The following is a 19,953-nucleotide window of genomic DNA, read 5'->3' as shown; positions in this document are numbered from 1 at the left end:
AGACAGTGATGAGCAAAGTGAAGGGTAGAGTCTTTCTTGAGAAGAAGTACCGGTACATGTCAAAGCACAAGACAGGGTTCAGTGGCAATGTATGATATGGTACTAGTCTTGTGAAATTGGCACTCGAAATTAAAGTAAAAAGCATATCAAGAAATAATGATTTTATTTGGTGTGATGTTTACCACATGCTGTCTGAGGCTGCTGCTGAGACAGACATCTTTAACATCTCTCTGGAGCAAGCAGTCATCCCATCACTTTTCAAAGCTGCTACCATCATACCCGTGCCGAAGAAATCATCACCATCATGCTTCAATGACTACCGTCCTGTAGCACTGACGCCCATAATCATGAAGTGCTTCGAACGGCTAGTCCTGTCACACATCAAAGCCACCCTACCCCCCACCCTGGACCCCTACCAGTTCGCATACCGAGCCAAGCGATCCACGGAGGATGCAATCTGCTCTGCCCTCCATCTAGCCCTCACCCACTTGGACAATAAAGACTCATATGTGAGAATGCTGTTCATTGACTTCAGTTCAGCATTCAATACCATAATACCACAACAACTCATCAGAAAACTGGACAAACTAGGTTTCAGCACCTCCCTCTGCAACTGGCTGCTGGACTTCCTGATGCAGAGACCACAAGCAGTACGGGTAGGGAATAACACCTCAAGCACCCTGACCCTGAGCACGGGGGCTCCGCAAGGTTGTGTTCTCAGCCCCCTGCTGTTCACGCTGCTGACACATGACTGCACAACGACCCACAGCACTAACCATCTAGTGAAGTTTGCGGATGATACAACACTGGTGGGCCTCATCACTAAGGGCGATGAGACCCACTACAGAGAAGAAGTAGACCTGCTGGCCAGATGGTGCAAAGACAACAACCTCCTGCTGAATGTCAACAAGACCAAGGAGATTGTTGTCAACTTTCAGAGGGTCCAAAAACAACTGCCACCACTGACCATCGACGGTGATGCTGTGGAGAGAGTGAGCAGCACCAAGTTCCTTGGAGTGCACATCAGCGACGACCTCTCTTGGACCACCAACACTACATCACTGGCGAAGAAGGCCCATCAGCGTCTCTACTTCTTGCGCAAACTAAAGAAGGCAAGTGCTACACCCTCCATCATGACAACATTCTACAGAGGAACCATAGAGAGCATCGTGTCCAGCTGCATCACAGTGTGGGGAGGAAGCTGCACGGAGAAAAACAGGAAGACACTCCAGCGTGTTGTGAACACAGCGAAGAAGATCATTGGAGTACCACTCCCCTCCCTGCAGGACATTTACACCGCACGCCTCACCCGAAAAGCACTGATGATCATCAAAGACACAAGCCACCCTGCACACAAACTGTTCAGCCTCCTGCCCTCTGGAAAGAGGTACAGGCGCCTCCGTTCCCGTACCACCAGGCTTGCAAGCAGCACGATGCATCAAGCAATCAAGATACTGAACACTCAACCCACTCTCCCTTCACTGTCAGCCTCTAGCCAGCCAGGCCACTGACAACGCTCCCCCCCCTCATCCCCACCACCATATCTGCGACTGAACATTCCACCTGCACTACTACATCTGTGACTGAACTTTCAACCTGCACTAACTCAAAACATACACACGCACACACACACACACACACACACACACACACACACACACACACACACACACACACACACACACACACACACACACACACACACAAGCACACTGCACTTTCTGCACAAAACCCAAACATACACACACTGACACACAACTCATACTCACACACATACACACACACACACACACACACACACATACACAGGTACACACACACAGACGCACACCGCACTTTCTACCTGCACTAAACACACACACACACACACACACACACACACACACACACACACACACACACACACACACACACACACACGCACACAAAACACATACAAACACACACACACACACACATACTGCTGCTGGTGTATTTAATAAAACCTTTTTTAATTATTTATTTTCTTCAAATGCTACTATTACTGTCAGAACGCTATAAAGGACTTTTAGAAAAAGCACAACAAAATACCTCCTCTTAATGTATGTTCTCTACAAGTCTTCTGTTGTCCAGTCTTGCACTTTAAATGTCTGTATGAGCAATGTCTACGTCCATACTGTCTATGTCCATGTATGAGTACTGTCTATGTCTATACTGTCTATGTCCTTACCTAGATTAGTCTATGTCTGCATGGGAGAGCAAGAAACGCAATTTCAAATTCTTTGTATGACCAGTGCATGTAAAGAAATTGACAATAAACTTGACTTGACTTGACTTGACTTGAGATGAGACAACCTTTCATCCTTTCAATATAACAGTGAGAATACAGTTTTTTTCCCCAAGAGTTTTCTAAAACAAACAACAACAAAAAACCAACAAAAATGCAGTTAAATTCTTTGTGTAATGAATGGTAAGCACTGCATGGTGTTAAATGCTACACCGCACAAGCCCATATGAATCACAAAATGGTTCCAACTTTGTTTAAACATGCTATGCTTGCTAACAAAATAACCTGCTCTGTAATAATTTCAAGTAGATGCCTATTGACTTCAGGATAGACCTAGCCTAGCCTGTTCGAGACTTGGTCTGATCAAGAGCATAACAATGAACATTTCCCAAATGGTATGGTTGACCCACCTCCCTTAGTTTGTCAATGGTTGTTTGCTCCCTGACAAAGTGGGAGGAGTTCCCCTTTTTTCGGGAGCTTAGAATCGTGTTTGTATTGTCATTGGTCTGACTAGAGACAAAGCTGAAGGTGTGGCGTCACTAGGAGGGCACGGCCCACAGTGGCAGGTGAGCAAAAAGTGTATTACACCTGCCCTGTATCAATTTGCCCACGACAACAAAGGGACTTGAAGACAACGCCCTCAATGTTTCTTTATGTTCCCTTCACAAAGATCCTCTTTTGATGTGAATGCAGCACTACAGCATTCCTTCTTGTCTCCTGTTAAAGCAAATCAACCCACCCCATGTGACAAGCAGCTCTCCCACCTACACACAAACAGAGCTAAAAACCACCAAGCAGGTGAAAACTATATAGGCCTACAGCACAGCACAAACTAATCACTAACAAATCACAGCTCATGTGCAAAATAATACAATGTCAAAACAGGAATCAAATAACATTTCAAACATATATAACGGGAAATGCACTCAGAGAGTGCAGACCTCCACCAAGGAAGCTGTAGGCCCTATGATAGAACATTTGAGTATGTTATACCCAATTTTTAATTTAAGTCTTTCTGCCTTCTTTTTGTGGACTTAGAAACTGGAATGTCAAAATTCACCCTGTCCCGCAATTCAATTTGTGGTCACTACGGGCATCTTGATTTCTAGGCTACCAATGGAGAAGAATCTTTCAAAAAAGTCCTGGTTCTGGTTTGTGATGCAGATCACCACCAAAATTGAATCACTTGCTCCTTTGGTCATTTCCAACAACTTCACAAAGTTTCATCCAAATCTGCTCATAAGTTTTTGAGTTTTTGAAAAAAGCGCGACCGAAAACATAACCTCCTTGGCGGAGGCAAAAATTTGCAGATAAATGCCTTTCAATACGGTGAAGATCGTCTTCACAAAACCATCTTCACAAGCTTTATATGGGTGTCACCCTGTATAAAGAAAAGTGATAAAGCAGTTACCAAAGTCGTTTTTTTTCTGTGTTCCTTCTATTACAAAAAAGAGAGCTGTAAAGCAACAGGACTGTGATGTGCAGTATGGGTTATCCATACAGACAAATATGAAATACAATAGGTGCTTGTTAATCATTGTAAAAATGCGTGTTTTTTTTTAATCTGTGAAAGAGATTGCCAACATGAGGGTCGGAGGAGGAAGGCTAGCACTATGTGAGAGACGGCCAGTAGAACCAGAGATTCTAAGAGTATTATATAGTTCTGCCATATGTCTCATTCATAAATGGGACGGTCCTTAGGCCTGCATAAAGGGGGATCCCCCCCCTCCCCTCCGCCTTGCGAAACTAGAACCCAGAAACCATTGGGTCATTGGAACTTCTCACTTATCCAGTCTCTCTGGTAGAACTGAGAGTGAGAAGGTGTTGCGTTACTAGGAGGGCGTAGCCTGGCTACTCTCACACAGCCTCCAAGTCTTTCTAATTGTCTTCTCAACTATTTGTACAGCACAGGACCAGTCTTTGAAGTCAAATAAAGGTAAACAGCACACTTGCTGCCTTCTGTGCTTTGTGTCACAGAATTGTGGCAGAATAATTCAGACTAAGAGCAGGAAGACACCTGCAACATGGACATAAGAAGGTAAATCGTTTTAATCATTTGTTTTAATTCTATTTATTTAGCACTGCAGAGAGGTAAACTATAGACATACCTGGAGGACTACACCATGGCCACACCAGTCAGTGTTTGAAAAGAAAAAAAGTATCTCCTAACCTATGTGTAGCCTACGTGTAAGTAGTTGGAAAGAAAGAAAGAAAGAAAGAAAGAAAGAAAGAAAGAGTGAAAGAATGAATCAATCAATGAATAAGTAAATACATACCCGTAGTAAATCTACTACTACTACTACTACTACTACTAGAGGTTGCCTGTCAATGGCATTCTTGCATGACATGCTTGTGACCTATACTACAAAGTTGAATCAGCGTTGAATTTACTTACCTCATGGTTAAACATAGCAAAAGTAAGGGTTTGGTGTCTTACGTGCTCTTATATTCTCTCTACACTAGAGGAGAATGTAGAGTTCAGGCCATCCTGTTTTGGACACGTTTTGACTTTGGGAATGTTTGAGGCAGCATTATTTTCGTAATCCTTATCACTAGCAAATTAATTTCGAATGTACACATAGAACCCGTAAGTTGCACAGTTGCACAGGTTTTCATGGGTGTTGTGGCCTCTTCCTCTTATCTGTTATTAGTGATGACACCATCTGATTTGCCTTGTTACTGAGTAATCTGAGTGAAGTTATAGGCCTCATTAAATACATGGCATAGAGCTCTACTGTTTACAGTTGTTCCTCAATTGCTTACACACAATTTTCGGAATCAGTTCTCGAATTCTCAAAACTCTTCACACAAATCTCCATACCTCACACACAGCGGGCAAAACTCCTCACTACCTCTGAAAAATGCACGTCTTGTCTCAAAACCATGTACTCTCTTCTAAAAAGATCATTTTGTTCTCAAATGACACACACAAACAGTCATTTTAATACACTCTTATGTGAACCATTGAACACTAATATGCACAAGGTAAAACTATACTCAACTTGACACACAGTAAAAACTACTTACCAAAGAGGGTATTTTTCTGTAGTAAAATACTGAAATATTGTTTTTAGACTCGGAGTACACAGATGTGTGGCAAAAAATATATTTTCCATATTTTTCTGACACATACAGTTTTTGCCTACTGCTTGCACACAATTAGCAAAATTTCGATCATAGAGTCAAAACTCTACACACAAGCCAATTATACATAATGTCCTGTACTGTAAGGTGCAGTTATGTAATGTACAGTATTGAATTTTGGGTCTTGTGAATATGTAAATTCTGTGAGTCTGAATAGACTGTCACAAAAAGAAAGACCGCTGTGTTTTGTATAAAGTACACAACTGTTTTCACATTGATCTAATTTGTTTTCTCATTTGGTGCTAATGTGTGTCTTTTGACATGAAAATGAGGCTTTGACAAACGATTGTTGAGTTTGTATGGCAATGTTAATGTTTTGATAGCAGAGTTTCATGGTGGCATATATGTGAATGGTTTATCTTCAAGTGTTGAGAGTAATTGGCTTGTGTGCAGAGTTTTGACTCTATGAGCGAAATTTTGCAAATTGTGTGCAGATGAAACCCGGAGTTCAAAAGACATGAACACACACACACACACACACACACACACACACACACACACACACACACACACACACACACACACACACACACACACACGTACACAGTGTAAACAACACAGTTCACGACCTACACACCATCCACTCGCATCCACTACATACTATGCAAGATACACGAAACAGAGTGACCCCTGTTCTATCTGTATTACCCATGAAATATGACAACAGCTACACATACACGCAAGATTTACTACAGCCAATCAGATGTCACGCAAGCCCTAAGAACGCGAGCCGATGAATGAAACCGAGGCGCAAGGATTGTTTCAGTCTCTTTGACAACCATCATCTGAGCCAGCCACTTGCTGTTGAAACCGTAATCATCATCGTTATCAACCGTTAACAACATCAACGTTTTTGAGCATCACCGGACAGTGTGGAAGATCACGACAGTAAGAACATCAACAAGAGCCACATGTTAGCTGACAGCCACGTCGGCTAACCCCTCGAGAACCACCAGAGGCAACTACTTTTCACCTTCGTCCTAGTGTGCTCACCATCGTATCATCACACATCACCATCTTCAGGAGCGACGGTGAGGAATAACTGTGTTTTAACTCTTGTCCTCTCATCTCCTGCACTGTGTGAATGGATTAGCCACAGAAATGTTAGCAATGCCCGACAAGAATAACGGTTGCCCCGAACGTTCATCTCTGCTAACAGGCTAACCCCCAAACCTGCCAGGCATCACCATTCACCGCTGTGTGTCCATCACTGTACTACTCACCGGATTCATCCCCTTGAGCACATCATTAGGAGCAACGGTCAGGTTTTTTTTTTTTGGAAGGATCGAAACTAAAGAAGACGACTGGGCCAGGACTTCACCTGGTCAAGGACACTGATGGCGAGCCTTTCCCAGAACCTTTCCCAGAGCGACCACAGATACCCTTAAGTACCCTACAAAGGAACTTTCCCCCACTTTTTCCACTTTTTTACCATTTTTATTTTGTTTAAGTCCCGGGGACCATTATTTATTTTAAGTGTGCACACTGTTTTATTTTATTTGGGGTTTTATACACTTCTAATTTTGTAAACAATATACGAGTTTTTCACTCAAAAAGGATTTATCTTGTCTGACTCATTATTGTTGCTTAACACTCGCTCCTCTCTCTTACTTAGATCTTCTGAGCCAGGTCCTAGTGTTATTGTTATTTATTCTCATTGTAATTCACTTTCTTAAAGGAAAGCCCGGTTACACAAGCAGTAGGCAAAAACTGTAATTTTGAAAGCATGTGTTTTATTGTTGGTGCCTACATCTTGTCATACATCCAGTGTGTTTTGATTTTTAACAGATGTGTTTTCCCAATGATATGATGAGTGTTCATTTTTTAATGGAGTGTCTTGTGAAGGAAAAAGTGTGCAGTGACATGAGCAAGTGTGTTGCATAAAGCAAAATGTGTGTTGCTGAATTGCTACTACAGTGTTAAGCAGAACTTTTGTTTAAGGTACGGACACACTGTGCTTGAGTTATGTTACCAACAGCTTAACAATATGCTATTTTGGTCCAAGCATCAGCCTATAGTGTTCAAGCAGTAGGTAAATACTGTAAAAAAATGCACTAATTTATTGTAAAATAGTGGGTAACCACATGAAAGTGATCTCTTGTATAACATATTTTGGAACAAATGTGTTTTCTCACTGCATCCACTCATGTGTCCTTATGGGGTGATGATTTCAGATTGTAAACCGGTATGAAGAGAGTTTGCCCATGTGATGAGGAAGTGAACATTGTATGGCAGTTGATTTTAGTATTTTCAATGACAGTGTGTCCCAATGCGAAAACCAGGGATTTTCTTCATGAAAATTGTGTTAAATCCAGAGAATTGTGTGTAGTGTGAGTGTAAAGAAGGGATTGTGTTTATAGTTCAGTGACATTGGCTAGGGGAGTTGGGAAATGGGCGAGATGTTCCGAGAATTGTGTGTGAAGTACCAGAACTTGTGTGGAGGCAATCGAGAAAAACTGTAAGATGGAGTGGTGGCTGCTGGAGAGGTTATTGGGATAACCACCACCACCAGGTGCTCAACACTAGACCGTGGCTTCTGAGTCAGGAACTGTCAACCGCTCGGGTGCCTGGGGCCACTGTAAAAAGTCCAAGAAGAAGTACATGCGTGCCTTACACGGTTAGGTGGCCGTGCTTGGTGCGTTTTTCTTTTTTTCTTCTCTATTGTTTTGTTTTGTTTTGTTTTGTTTTCTTGCTCAAAGACACTTATGCCATCGGTGGAGGTTTAGGGTAAGCATGGGATTTGAATCGATAACTCTCTGATCTTAAAGGAACAGTCCACCTCAATTCAAGAGATTGCTCATATCTAGTTTCCTGGTGAACCAGTAGCCCCCTGGGCGTCAACACATAGCTTCTGGTTCACCAGGAAACATATCTAGTTCAGTCCCACTAAAATATCAGATATCTTTTCCTTTAAGACACCTCTGTAACCATTAGGCCATGGCTGCCCCTAGCATCAAGAGAAAGGCCAAAAACAGGGGATCTAATATAAATAAACAAAGCTCCTTTTCAGACATCTGTACTATATTGTGTAAATAATGTCACGTTTCATGCAATTTTAATACATTCTAACATGTTTTTTTTTCTATTTCAGGAGGAAATGCCATCGTTATGGGGGGTTAATTTTCTCTCTTCTCATCTTGTACATAGTGGTCCACTACCTCCTGTACCCAGAATGGTGGTGGAGGTCGCCTGCTCTACTACACCTTAAAGGCGAAAACACAACCGTCATTTTAGTATGGTACTGGCCCTTTTATATGCAGATCAAACAAAACCCAACTGTCTGCAACCACTATGGCATACGTGACTGCCTACTTGTGACCGATCGGGCTTGGTTCCCCCATGCAGACTTTGTGGTGTTCCACAACCGGGAGCTGGTTGGAGGTGAGGAGTTTCTGCCGATCCACCTTCGCAGGCCCCGTGAGCAGCGTTGGGTATGGTTGTCCCTGGAGAGCCCAGATCATAATGGCAACCTGCTGTGGTTTTCTGGCTTTTTCAATGCCACCATGTCTTACCGTCGCAATGCCGATTTTTATGTGCCGTACGGAAGGCTGGTGCCAAGAACTGTGAGAGGGTTGGGAGTCGATGACTTCATACCAAAGAAGAAATCGGCACTGGCTTGTTGGGTGGTCAGTAACTACATGGAGGAACATAGGAGAACTTCTGTGTATCAACAACTTGCGGCTGTTGTCCCAGTGGAGGTGTACGGGAGTGGCATAGGCAGGCCCCTTTCTTCAGAGGACCTGCTGCCCACAATATCTCAATGCTACTTCTACCTGTCTTTTGAGAACTCGATGCACAAGGACTACATCACAGAGAAGTTCTGGAAAAATGCCCTACTGGGCGGTGCTGTGCCCGTGGTGCTGGGCCCGCGGAGGGAGGAATACGAGGCTGTGGTGCCCAAGAATGCCTTCATCCATGTGGATGACTTTGACTCTGTGAAGAAGCTGGGAGAGTTCCTCCTCAACCTGGCCAAAGACAAACAACGTTATGCCTCATACTTTACCTGGCACTTAAACTACACTGTGAATCGTTTTAATGATTGGCAAGAGGAGTTTTGTAAAATTTGCCCACAGGCTGGCAGCCTTCCGCCTCAAAAAGTGTACGATAATGCGTACTTGTTGGAGATGTAGAGACAAGGTGCCCAGGTGTTCACAAGGGGATTGTGTTGATGTGCCAGCAGGCCAACTGGTTTTCATTGAAATTAAATGTACATCACAATATTCTCTTTACGCTTTGTTCGTATGAATACAAAACTGAACATTTCCTTTCAACGGTGCATAAGGTGTGTGATAAACCATCACATTTGTATGACACAACCTACAAGATTTCCAAGATTTTCTGACCAGCTGCTGAACTAGGTAAAAAAGGTAAAAAAATAACAGGCTCAATTATAATAATGAAACCATCATGGATCATCAGCATCAGTACAGGAGAGACATCCCAAATTAATCCACACAGAAATTTGTTCGCAAGTGGGTAGGCCACCACAAGCCTCAGCTGATCTCCAATAAGCAAGATATATGAGTCAAACACTGAAGTGTGTGTGTGTGTGTGTGTGTGTGTGTGTGTGTGTGTGTGTGTGTGTGTGTGTGTGTGTGTGTGTGTGTGTGTGTGTGTGTGTGAGAGAGAGAGAGAGAGAGAGAGAGAGAGAGAGAGAGAGAGAGAGCGTGTTTTTGTGCAAGGTGCAAATATTGAGATAATCATATTGACATATCTGGTGGTATCTGACGTGTTTTGCAGGTTTGCGACACCAAGCTCCCATTTCTCTTGATTTAATATTACATTACATTAAATTAAATGAACATTTAATTATTAAGTATCACATTATCAAGTATCACATTACATTAAGCATATGAAATAAAGAGAAATGGGAAATTGACTGAATTTTCAGTGTTCATGTGGCTTTGCTAGTACTGTATCCATTTTTTAGATGGATGTGTGTGTTGTTTCTTTGTTGAAGATAATTTGCAGGTGGGAGATCTTACCGGAGACAGTAGTTCCAGTTCAAGTTCCAAAAAGGGATTCAGTTGCTTACAACTGAAACCCTTTTGATCAACCTCAATGGAGTTCTCACTCAGTTGTAGGCTGTGAAAGCATGGCCTTGATTTGACATTGGGCCTGAAATGAAGTATGTAGTAGTTGTTGTTCTTGACTTATGAGAACAAGACAAGCCAGAAAGGGAGCAGTTATCCTACAGTAACCTTTGCTTTTCCCACACTTTCACAACTGTCCTCACACTTGACAAACTGTCAGACCATGATGCTGGGTGTGTAAGCTATGCTGTAGAGCAAAGACAAACTGTGTGTCTCACGTCACACCCATCTCATTCATTCACTGTCATCATTTAATGTGCCTATTGTGTTCATTATATCATTGTAATGTGTAGGCCTACACAGTGAAAACTACTGTTTAGACAGTAGGCTACTCTGGGACCAAATACACTCCACAGTATAAAATATTAAATAGACTCTTAACTGTGCAGTGATTGTTAATAGTGATAACAACAACAACAATAATAATAATAACGGTAACACTTTATTTTAGTGTTACATCTATTTCCAATAATTCATATAATGCCTGTATAAGTAACTTGTAAGGCATGTAGTAAGCAAAATCAAACATTTGTTAGGTCTTAAGCAGTGATTTCACCTCTCACGAGCGCACGAGCGAGCTGAATGGCGGGAACCACCAGAGGGAGTCCACGCGTTTGCCAAAAGCTGCCCAACATATCCTCATAGTCAGCTGCAAAGCGCACCCGTGTCTTCTTTGACTCGTGTTTTCATTTAATCAGATGAACGGACAACCTGGGTATCTGCTCATTTTTGTCATTAGACCTACTCACATTTTGAGGCGGCCTTTGTGTTTCAGTTTCGGCTTTGATTAGAGGAGATATTCCCCATAAATGTGTGCGTAAAGCTAAGCTTCTTAATAATAATTACCCGGCTGGTGAGATATAGATTCCCCCAAAACAGCGTGTAACCCAAGGTTTGACATTTTAACTGCTTGTAAATTAACCCCTTAATGCGCGACGTACCTCCAGTGGCACACTGTAATAATCATTGAAATGTAACTACCATAGCACTACAGTACTATGACACAACACAGGCCCTTTAGTAATGCACCATGACTTGGTCATTACCATACTGGTAACACCAAACTTATAAAGCCGCGTCTTAAGGGGTTAAAACCAATACATTTTCTTTTCTTCAGTCGGATGAGAATTTACTATGTGCCATCCAAAGGCATCCAAAACCGTATTGAACAGCTATGAACACATCGTATAGTTCATGAACTATGAGGAGGTATGAAGTGATGACCTCAGTCCTATAATCTGTTCTCCAGTCAGTGGAGAGATAATACATAAGCCTCAGCATTTCAATTCCGACACGCACCACATTGATTGACCGTGCAGTGTCAGATAAAGAGGTCCTCGTGACTCCACAGTCAAAGTAATTGCTACGTGTAGTCATAGCAACAGGTGCTTGCGTCTTGCCTCTTTCCACATTGAGAGACATCCTCAGCGTCAGTGCGACTATGCGCGTGTGCATATGAAAAGGCTTGCACTCTGCGCGCAGCAATGACTCGTCCTCCGTACAAGTTTCCACCGATTGGTGTTCAACAGGTCGGTCGCGAGGAGAGAGATGCGCGGAACGCCCGAGCAAGCTCGCACAGCTGGCCGTGCGCTGCAGGGACTGCCTGTGCGTTTCTGTAATATATTATCGGTAGTGGCTAGTCTGGATACAGTATTTGGACAGCTCTTGACTCCATCATCTAACAGCTGAAGATAGCAGATAGAATGCATTCCAAGTCCAGAGGTAAGCTCAGGTGGGGAAGATCTGCTTGCCTCCTGACTGCTCTCCTGATGTGTTGCGTCTACCAGCTCTCCAGGCAACAGGGAGCAGGCACAGCTGACAGTGAGGATGATGATGAGCACCGCTTTCTCTCCCGGGAGTTGCGTCGATCCAAACCCAGGAGGACGGACGCCCCACCGATCCACACGCCCTCTCCTCCGCCCCACAACTGGACCAGGCACCTCACCAGGCAGTGTATCTACATCGAGCCGCTGCCCCGGCCACCCACCACCTACATCCCCCTCGTGACCCCTGAACCCACCCCCACACCTGCCGCCCCTCCAGGTGATGCTCCCCGCATGAAGGGGGACTACCCAAAGGACCTGTTCACGGTGGAGGAGCGGAAGAAGGGCTGGGTCATCCTCCACCTGATGGGCATGATCTACATGTTTGTGGCTCTGGCCATGGTGTGTGATGAATTCTTCGTGCCGACACTGGGGGTCATCTCGGAGCAGCTGGCCATCTCGGACGACGTGGCGGGGGCTACCTTCATGGCGGCGGGCGGCTCTGCGCCCGAGCTCTTCACCTCTCTCATCGGCGTCTTCGTCTCCCACAGCAACGTGGGCGTGGGCACCATCGTGGGCTCGGCGGTCTTCAACATCCTCTTCGTGATCGGCATGTGCGCGCTGACCTCACGCTCGCTGCTGCACCTCACCTGGTGGCCGCTGTTCCGCGACGTCTCCTTCTATGTGCTGAGCCTGCTGCTGCTCATCCTCTTCTTCCTGGACAGCGCCATCCGCTGGTGGGAGAGTGCCGTGCTGCTGGCGGCCTACGTGGCTTACGTGACGTTCATGAAGCACAACGAGCAGCTGGAGACCATGTTCAAGGAGCAGCTCCGGAAGCACCAGAGCATCGTCAGTACCATGGGGATGGCAGAGAGTGAGAAGGTGAGGTGTCCCTACACACACACACACACACACACACACACACACACACACACACACACACACACACACACACACACACACACACACACACACACACACACACACACACACACACACACACACACACACACACACACACACACACAGATGACAGAGCATCGTTAGTACCATGGGGATGGTAGAGAATGAGAAGGTGAGGCATCCCTACACACACACACCCACACACGCACCCACACATGCACCCACACACACACGCATGCATGCACGCACAAACGCCCACACACACAAACACACACACAGATGCCAGAGAATCATCCAAACTGACCATGGGCATGGCTGAGACGAAGAAGCTACACAGGTGGCATGCGCATCAGAGCGTCATCAACCCCCCCCACACACACACACACAAAAGGGCCCGTTCCAGAGTGCCATTGCAACACCCTACACATACTCCCACATACGTACACACACACACACACACACACACACATACACACACACACACACACACACACACACACACACACACAAAGCACCCAGAACATCATCAGCACCATGGGCGCCACACACACACACACACACACACACACACACAAAAGTGCAAGTTTCAGAGTGCCATTGCCAGCGTCCTATCATACTCACACAGACGTACACACACACACACACACACACACACACACACACACACACACACACACACACACACACACACACACACACACACGTGCACGTTCCAGAGTGTCATTGCCAGCGCCCCATACATACTCACACACACACCACACCCATACACACTAGTGGTGTCAACAATGATCTATTCGGCGATCCGAATCGATGCGGCAATTTTTTTAAGTTTCAATTTCTTCCGTGGATATTTCGGGAGCAAATGAATGTTAAGTTACTTCAAAGCATTGCAAGACTGATACAGACTGATCCAGACTGATCCAGAAAACAGCCAATAAATTGTTGTTCAGTATCTGACTACTTGTATTGCCTCATCATGAGTGATGAAGCATTTGCTTTGCTTTCAGTAGACATGTAATGCATTGCAATGCATTGTAGAATTGAATCGGATCGGATCGAATCGCATAGAATCGAATCAAATCGAATCGCTACCTCCCGAATCGTGATCGAATCAGATCGTGAGGGCAGTGCCAATCCACACCACTAACACACACACACACACACACACACACACACACACACACACACACACACACACACACACACACACACACACACACACACACACACACACACATCGTGGTCACCATAGACTTAGGCATCACCGTGGTGGAGCCAGACAAGTTAAAGTGTCCTGTTAAAACACACAAACACACCCACACACGTGTGCGTGAATGTGCAAGCACACACATGCATGCACATTGCACGCTAACATGTGCACGCATACAGTCTACCATGGGCATTGTGGGGCATTTTGTTTTAAGTTTTGGCTATGCTGGATTTATGGAAAGATACAGAGGGGTTTTAATTCATGTCTTGAAACAGGTGTGTAAAAACGTAAAACATGATGTCAAGGAAAGGTTCCGATTTAAAGTAGCTTTTGGAGTATGTTGTTTCTTTAGTAAATTGTTTCCAGAATGCATTATGCTCATTCACAACTGCGATATTCACTAAAAGATCAAATGTGTGGCCCTGACCATGGCTCAAACAGTTAGGGCATTGATTGTTACGCGTTTGATTACAGCCCGAGGTAATTTCCCAATACCCTCCCATCTCTATCTCCCATTCACTTCTTGCCACAATCTCACTCTGTCCTATCCAATAAATGCATAAAAGCTCATAAATATATTCAGTAAAATATACAGTTTGTGACTGGGCATCATACAATTCCAAAGTAAACTACGAACAATACATAATCTTCCTTTAAGACTCTACCTTCCTTTCATCTGAAGTGCTTGTAAGAATCAGAGCAATGAGACAATCAGTCAGACTGATTCCTCAGCCTGCACAGTCCCCACGCCACTTGACCTGGTCAGGAGGGAGGGGGTGGAGGGAGAGGGGCTTGGTTGGTGAGGTGGGGGGGGGGGGGGGGTATGGAGTGGAGTGGAGTGGACCTTTGATGTATAAAATAGAGCGCAGGTGTGACGGCTGACGTGCTACTACCGCTGCGTAGTAGAATATAAAATGTGTTTGCAAATGTGGTGATTAGCAGCCTTTCTGTTTGGAATACATTAGTTGAATGTGAAGGCAGAATGTATTACTGTCAGGACTCAAGAACCTACCAAATATTGTCTGTGATGGGCAATAGCTGCATAATTGTACGGTGCAGTATATCCACAGAAGTACACTGATCTTCTCAATGTGCTACCACCTCTACATCACAAAATACAAAAGAACTGTTGCTGTATGATGTCTCTGCACGATACTGTGTACAGCTCGACAAGTATAAAACTGCCATTAATTTACTGCACTGCCTATAACACATTTACATTGTTTTATATTTTCCATTGTGCTGTTCTCTCTAAAAGCAGGACTGCAAGTCACTTTACTGAGTCAAAATGCACAGTTCACAAGTTTAGCTCTCCCATTAATTTACAACATTACATGTTATATCTATTGAATATATTATTATATATATTATCCACTGTATTGCTATATTTATATTTCCCTTGTGCTATATAGTAACATTGTGCTGTATATTTTTATTGTGCTGCTCCCTCTAAAACCAGGACTGTGAATCTCCTCCGCCTGAAGACAGCAAAGCTCCAGAGCCGTGTCGTAGAGACAGTGGTATGCTGAAGGTAAGCTCACCACTGGGTTGCCATGCTACTGGAATACAGCAGAGGATGAACATGCACGGAAACACATTCATAGAGTATGAAGTCGTTTAACACATTAGTATTGCAAACAAGACTTAAATTCCATCTCTACGTATATTCACATGTTTATAATATGCTGTATAGTTGTAATGGCATTACATCTATCCATGTATCACACATGTATTGCATGTGTAAAAATGGCGCTCAAATTAATATCTTCCTTTCCTTCATACTCTTTTACATCTTTTTTTCTTCTCCCCATCTCTCTCTCTGGTTTTTTTTTTTTACCAATTCTCCTCCATTCAGGTAAAGCCTCCTTTGCAGCGTGGTGGAAGTTTGGCATCGCTTCATAACAGCACGATGAGAAACACCATTTATCATTTAATGATTAATACCCTAAACCCCCTGGAAGGTACGTAATCTATGCAACATACAGTTTGCATGTCGAATGTAGTAGAAATCACCCATCTGGACACACACACACACACACACACACACACACACACACACACACACACACACACACACACACACACACACACACGTGCCCTTCAAATGTTTGATCCCAATGAGAGATGACAGCCGACTAGCATGGCTTCCTTCAGCGTGGCCGTCTTGTGAGTGTCCAGACAAGGACTAGGTGGTGTGCTGCTGAGCAATCAGGTCATGCAGCTAGACGCCTCAGCCTCTTGCCCTGTGAGCTCCAGTCCTGTTGGGAACTACTGTATCCAGATTAGTGGGTGGCTTGTCTATGACGTGATAATATGCTCGGAAGTATGTCAGTGCACTGCGTATGGTACCGTAGCAGCAGCGGGGTGGGAGCTGCTGTTGAGTCTCTCTCTCTCTCTCTCTCTCTCTCTCTCTCTCTCTCTCTCTCTCTCTCTCTCTCTCTCTCTCTCGTATATATCACTAGATTTGTGGTTACAATGTGATAACTTTTTTTAAAACCTGACTCAGCACAGTCATTGTGTGACCTTCTATGTCCTTGAAAGTCCCCTGTAATGACATGTGGTGGGAGGCTTAATAAGCTTTAATAGAGCTGGTAGACTGGAGACAGTAGCCAGACCGACCACACTTCAATCTTCTTATCTATCACTACATACTGAATTTATGAATACTGTCTGCTTGCTTCTCTTGTATTGCCATTTATTTCTTCAAGCTTGCACACACAGATCACAGATAAGTGGAGACAGACAATTACTATTCATTGAACAATCCAATTGTATATTTTGATGTATGGGTCCATTGTGTTAAGCTGGAGGGGCTTAATATCTATTTTTTCCCTTTTTTCATGGATATTACCCTCACTATCAATTTCAAATGTTTTATTTATTGCCATTTTAGATTTGCAAGGGCCAACTACCATATTCATACAAGTCAAGTCAGCTTTTATTGTCACTTTCATTTAACATGCGTTGGCCGTCTCTCTCCTCAGAGGCCATGTTTGGCACTGAGATCAGGGTTCCCTCCAGAAAGGACAGGAGAGGTAAGGGTTGCCCACCGTCTACACGGGATGAGAGAGGTTATGGAGTGGCTTTTTCAGCCATGTTGCCAGGCAGCACTACAACATGGAACCAATGTCCCCCTGACGGAGTTCAGGAGGAAGATTGTGCACATCTCTAGTCAATTTGCAGGACAAAGTCTAATTCAGAAAGAGGGCTGAATACTTGACATCCTTTTCTTTTTCCTTGTTTTCTTGGTTCTTGTTTTCTTCCATGGCAGCATAATGTTTGGACCACTGAAGATCTCAGCAGTCAAACCTAACCTAACCAAACCTAACAAGAAAAAAGGAAAGGAAATGATATCTAGTGTACTTCTTATTGAAAAAAAATGTACTGATTGAGACAAGGATTTTATGCCATCCACAATAATAAAAATCGTTTACACTTTTTAAAAAAAATGACCACAGCCCCATAATGCTCGCTGTACCACCTGTGGCACACTGTAATAATCATTGAAAGGTTAATTACCATAGTGTGACTCTATTATGCCATAACAGAGGGTCTTTAGTAATGCACTAGGAATCTGTCATTGCCATTCTGGTAACAGCCAATTTATAATGCTGTGTTTTAACGGGTTAAAAGTGCACTGTGTAGGGCTGCTCATGGAAACTGTCCTGACTATTTGATCTTTTCATGAATATTTACTAAGTAATAAATTAATATTTACTAGTATGACCAAAGCACAGTAAAGGTTGCAGCTCAAAATGGCTATTTCTGGAAATCCAAAATGACGGACATGGAGAAGATCCACCTTTTCATGTATAAAAAGTGCAATTTTCCCACTCATTATGAATAGACCTACTTAGAATTTGATGATGGTGGTAAATATTCGTGAAAAAGGTAACATTTGTGAATGGGCAGCATGAATTCTGTAAATAAACTACTAAAAGTGCACCTTTAAATCATTTTGCATGAGTCCTTCTCATTGCCTGGCAACACTGCTGAAAGAAGCCTACTCCCCTGTCCGTTTCATTAGCTGTCAAGTGCCTTCATTAAGGCATTTTCAATCAAGTCTGTGGTAAACATTGCTCATATCTACTCCAGTCTCTCAGATGAACTGTTTACAACAGTGTTGTGTAAACACATCATTTTATCACTTGGCCTTGCTTTATGTGTGGTCACTTTTTGTGTGTGTTTCCAAATTTCCGATCACTACCATACATGCTTAATATTCTGCATGCTACATTTTTTTAAATAGTCAATAATTAGGCTTAGAATGGGCTGGGTTTCACATGTGATTTAATTTCAATATAAAAAATATTATTCGATTTGACATTGTATATTGATAATATAATGGCTAGAAGACTTTATGAATGTAATCTTTCCTGTAGTGGTCGCAATAAATGGGGAAGTTAGGCCAACAAGCGCCACCAAAGGCAAAGGTAAGGACAGGCTTGGCAGGTGAGCTTTTGTGCATGTGATCTTGTGGATTCTGTGATGTGTTTGTTTTTTTGTAACAGCAGATGTGTCACTCTGTTACAAACACTCATGATTTGTGTAGGTGGTATAATTGTAGAGGTAGTTTAAGCTGGCAATGGCTTTTTTGAGCACATAATTATTTTTTATGCAACCCTTTTGGCACTAGTCCATTAGCCAGCCAAAGCATATGAACAGATATATTGGAAATGTTCACGTTAACATATTCACTAGTACAGTGGTTTTCAAAGTGGGGGCCGGGGACCCCTGGGGGGCCGTGAGGGGATGCCAGGGGGCCCGCGGGAGGTTGGCAGGAAAAATAAAATTAATAATTTAATAAATTGAATAACTGAAGTAGCCAAAATAAACCAAAATAAGCTAAACAATCCCAGTGGATTCTTCTTTGCAATGTTTATACATGTATTATGCTCTCTGTAGTACTTGAATGGGTTTAGGAATGCACCAACCTCGTTGAGTTGCGAAACCGGGTGCCCAGAAAAAATAGTGTCATGGCTGATGTCAGGGGGGCCTTCGCTGGAATCTACCGGTATATGGGGGGCCTTGGCTGGAATCTACCGGTATATGGGGGGCCTTGTCATGGTTAAGTTTGGGAACTCCTGAACGAGGATATGCAGCACACAAATGGACGCAAAATTCCTGCATTTTACTGCTATGATAATATTCTGGAGGAGAATCTTAGAATCAAACGAACTGAAACTCAAACTAATTTTATAAGAATGGATTGTGTGTGTGCGTGCACATGGGAGTAACGTGTGTGTATTTGGGAAAGAGTGCAAGATGATTACGAGCTTTAACCATGAGTGACTCAACAATGTTGTCATCTCACTCGCCTCTCATCGTGAGGCTTACAAATGAAAGCTTTTGTCTTTTGTACGACACTCCGTATTCTGTGGCGAGTAGTAGAGTAGTTCATCTTGTGGTGAGAGTGAGATTTCATCTGGAGAGGGTACTTTTGTATGCCATGGCCACGATAGCCCTTAGAGCTGGCCACCCTTGTCTTGACCAGGGAGATTGCCAGTGCATGGAGTGAAAGCGGAGATCTGAGTGTTTGTACCCTGTATGGCAGAAACAACATCTGCAGAAATT

General features: G+C 43.5%; 2 protein-coding genes across 2 annotated transcripts in view; both read left to right on the top strand.

Annotated features, from left to right (window-relative positions):
• The first annotated feature begins 4,208 nt into the window (after positions 1 to 4,208).
• Positions 4,209 to 9,700, top strand: LOC134438571 (alpha-(1,3)-fucosyltransferase 7-like). Its single transcript, XM_063188165.1, has 2 exons — positions 4,209 to 4,304; positions 8,502 to 9,700. The coding sequence occupies exons 1-2, from the start codon at positions 4,291 to 4,293 to the stop codon at positions 9,538 to 9,540; spliced, it is 1,053 nt and encodes a 350-aa protein (XP_063044235.1). The 5' UTR covers positions 4,209 to 4,290; the 3' UTR covers positions 9,541 to 9,700.
• A 1,936-nt stretch (positions 9,701 to 11,636) lies between these two features.
• LOC134439205 (sodium/potassium/calcium exchanger 1-like) overlaps positions 11,637 to 19,953 on the top strand; it is a 14,952-nt gene continuing 6,635 nt past the window's right edge. Inside the window, exons 1-3 of the mRNA XM_063189090.1 lie at positions 11,637 to 13,148; positions 15,839 to 15,910; positions 16,235 to 16,340. Coding sequence (XP_063045160.1) covers positions 12,207 to 13,148; positions 15,839 to 15,910; positions 16,235 to 16,340 — 1,120 coding nt within the window. The 5' untranslated portion in view covers positions 11,637 to 12,206. The remainder of the gene's footprint in view (positions 13,149 to 15,838; positions 15,911 to 16,234; positions 16,341 to 19,953) is intronic.

This window comes from Engraulis encrasicolus, chromosome 22 (genome assembly GCF_034702125.1).
Source record: "Engraulis encrasicolus isolate BLACKSEA-1 chromosome 22, IST_EnEncr_1.0, whole genome shotgun sequence".
Lineage (NCBI taxonomy): Eukaryota > Metazoa > Chordata > Actinopteri > Clupeiformes > Engraulidae > Engraulis > Engraulis encrasicolus.
Note: the sequence above shows the minus strand (reverse complement) of the source record. Positions and strands in the feature narration are given on the sequence as shown.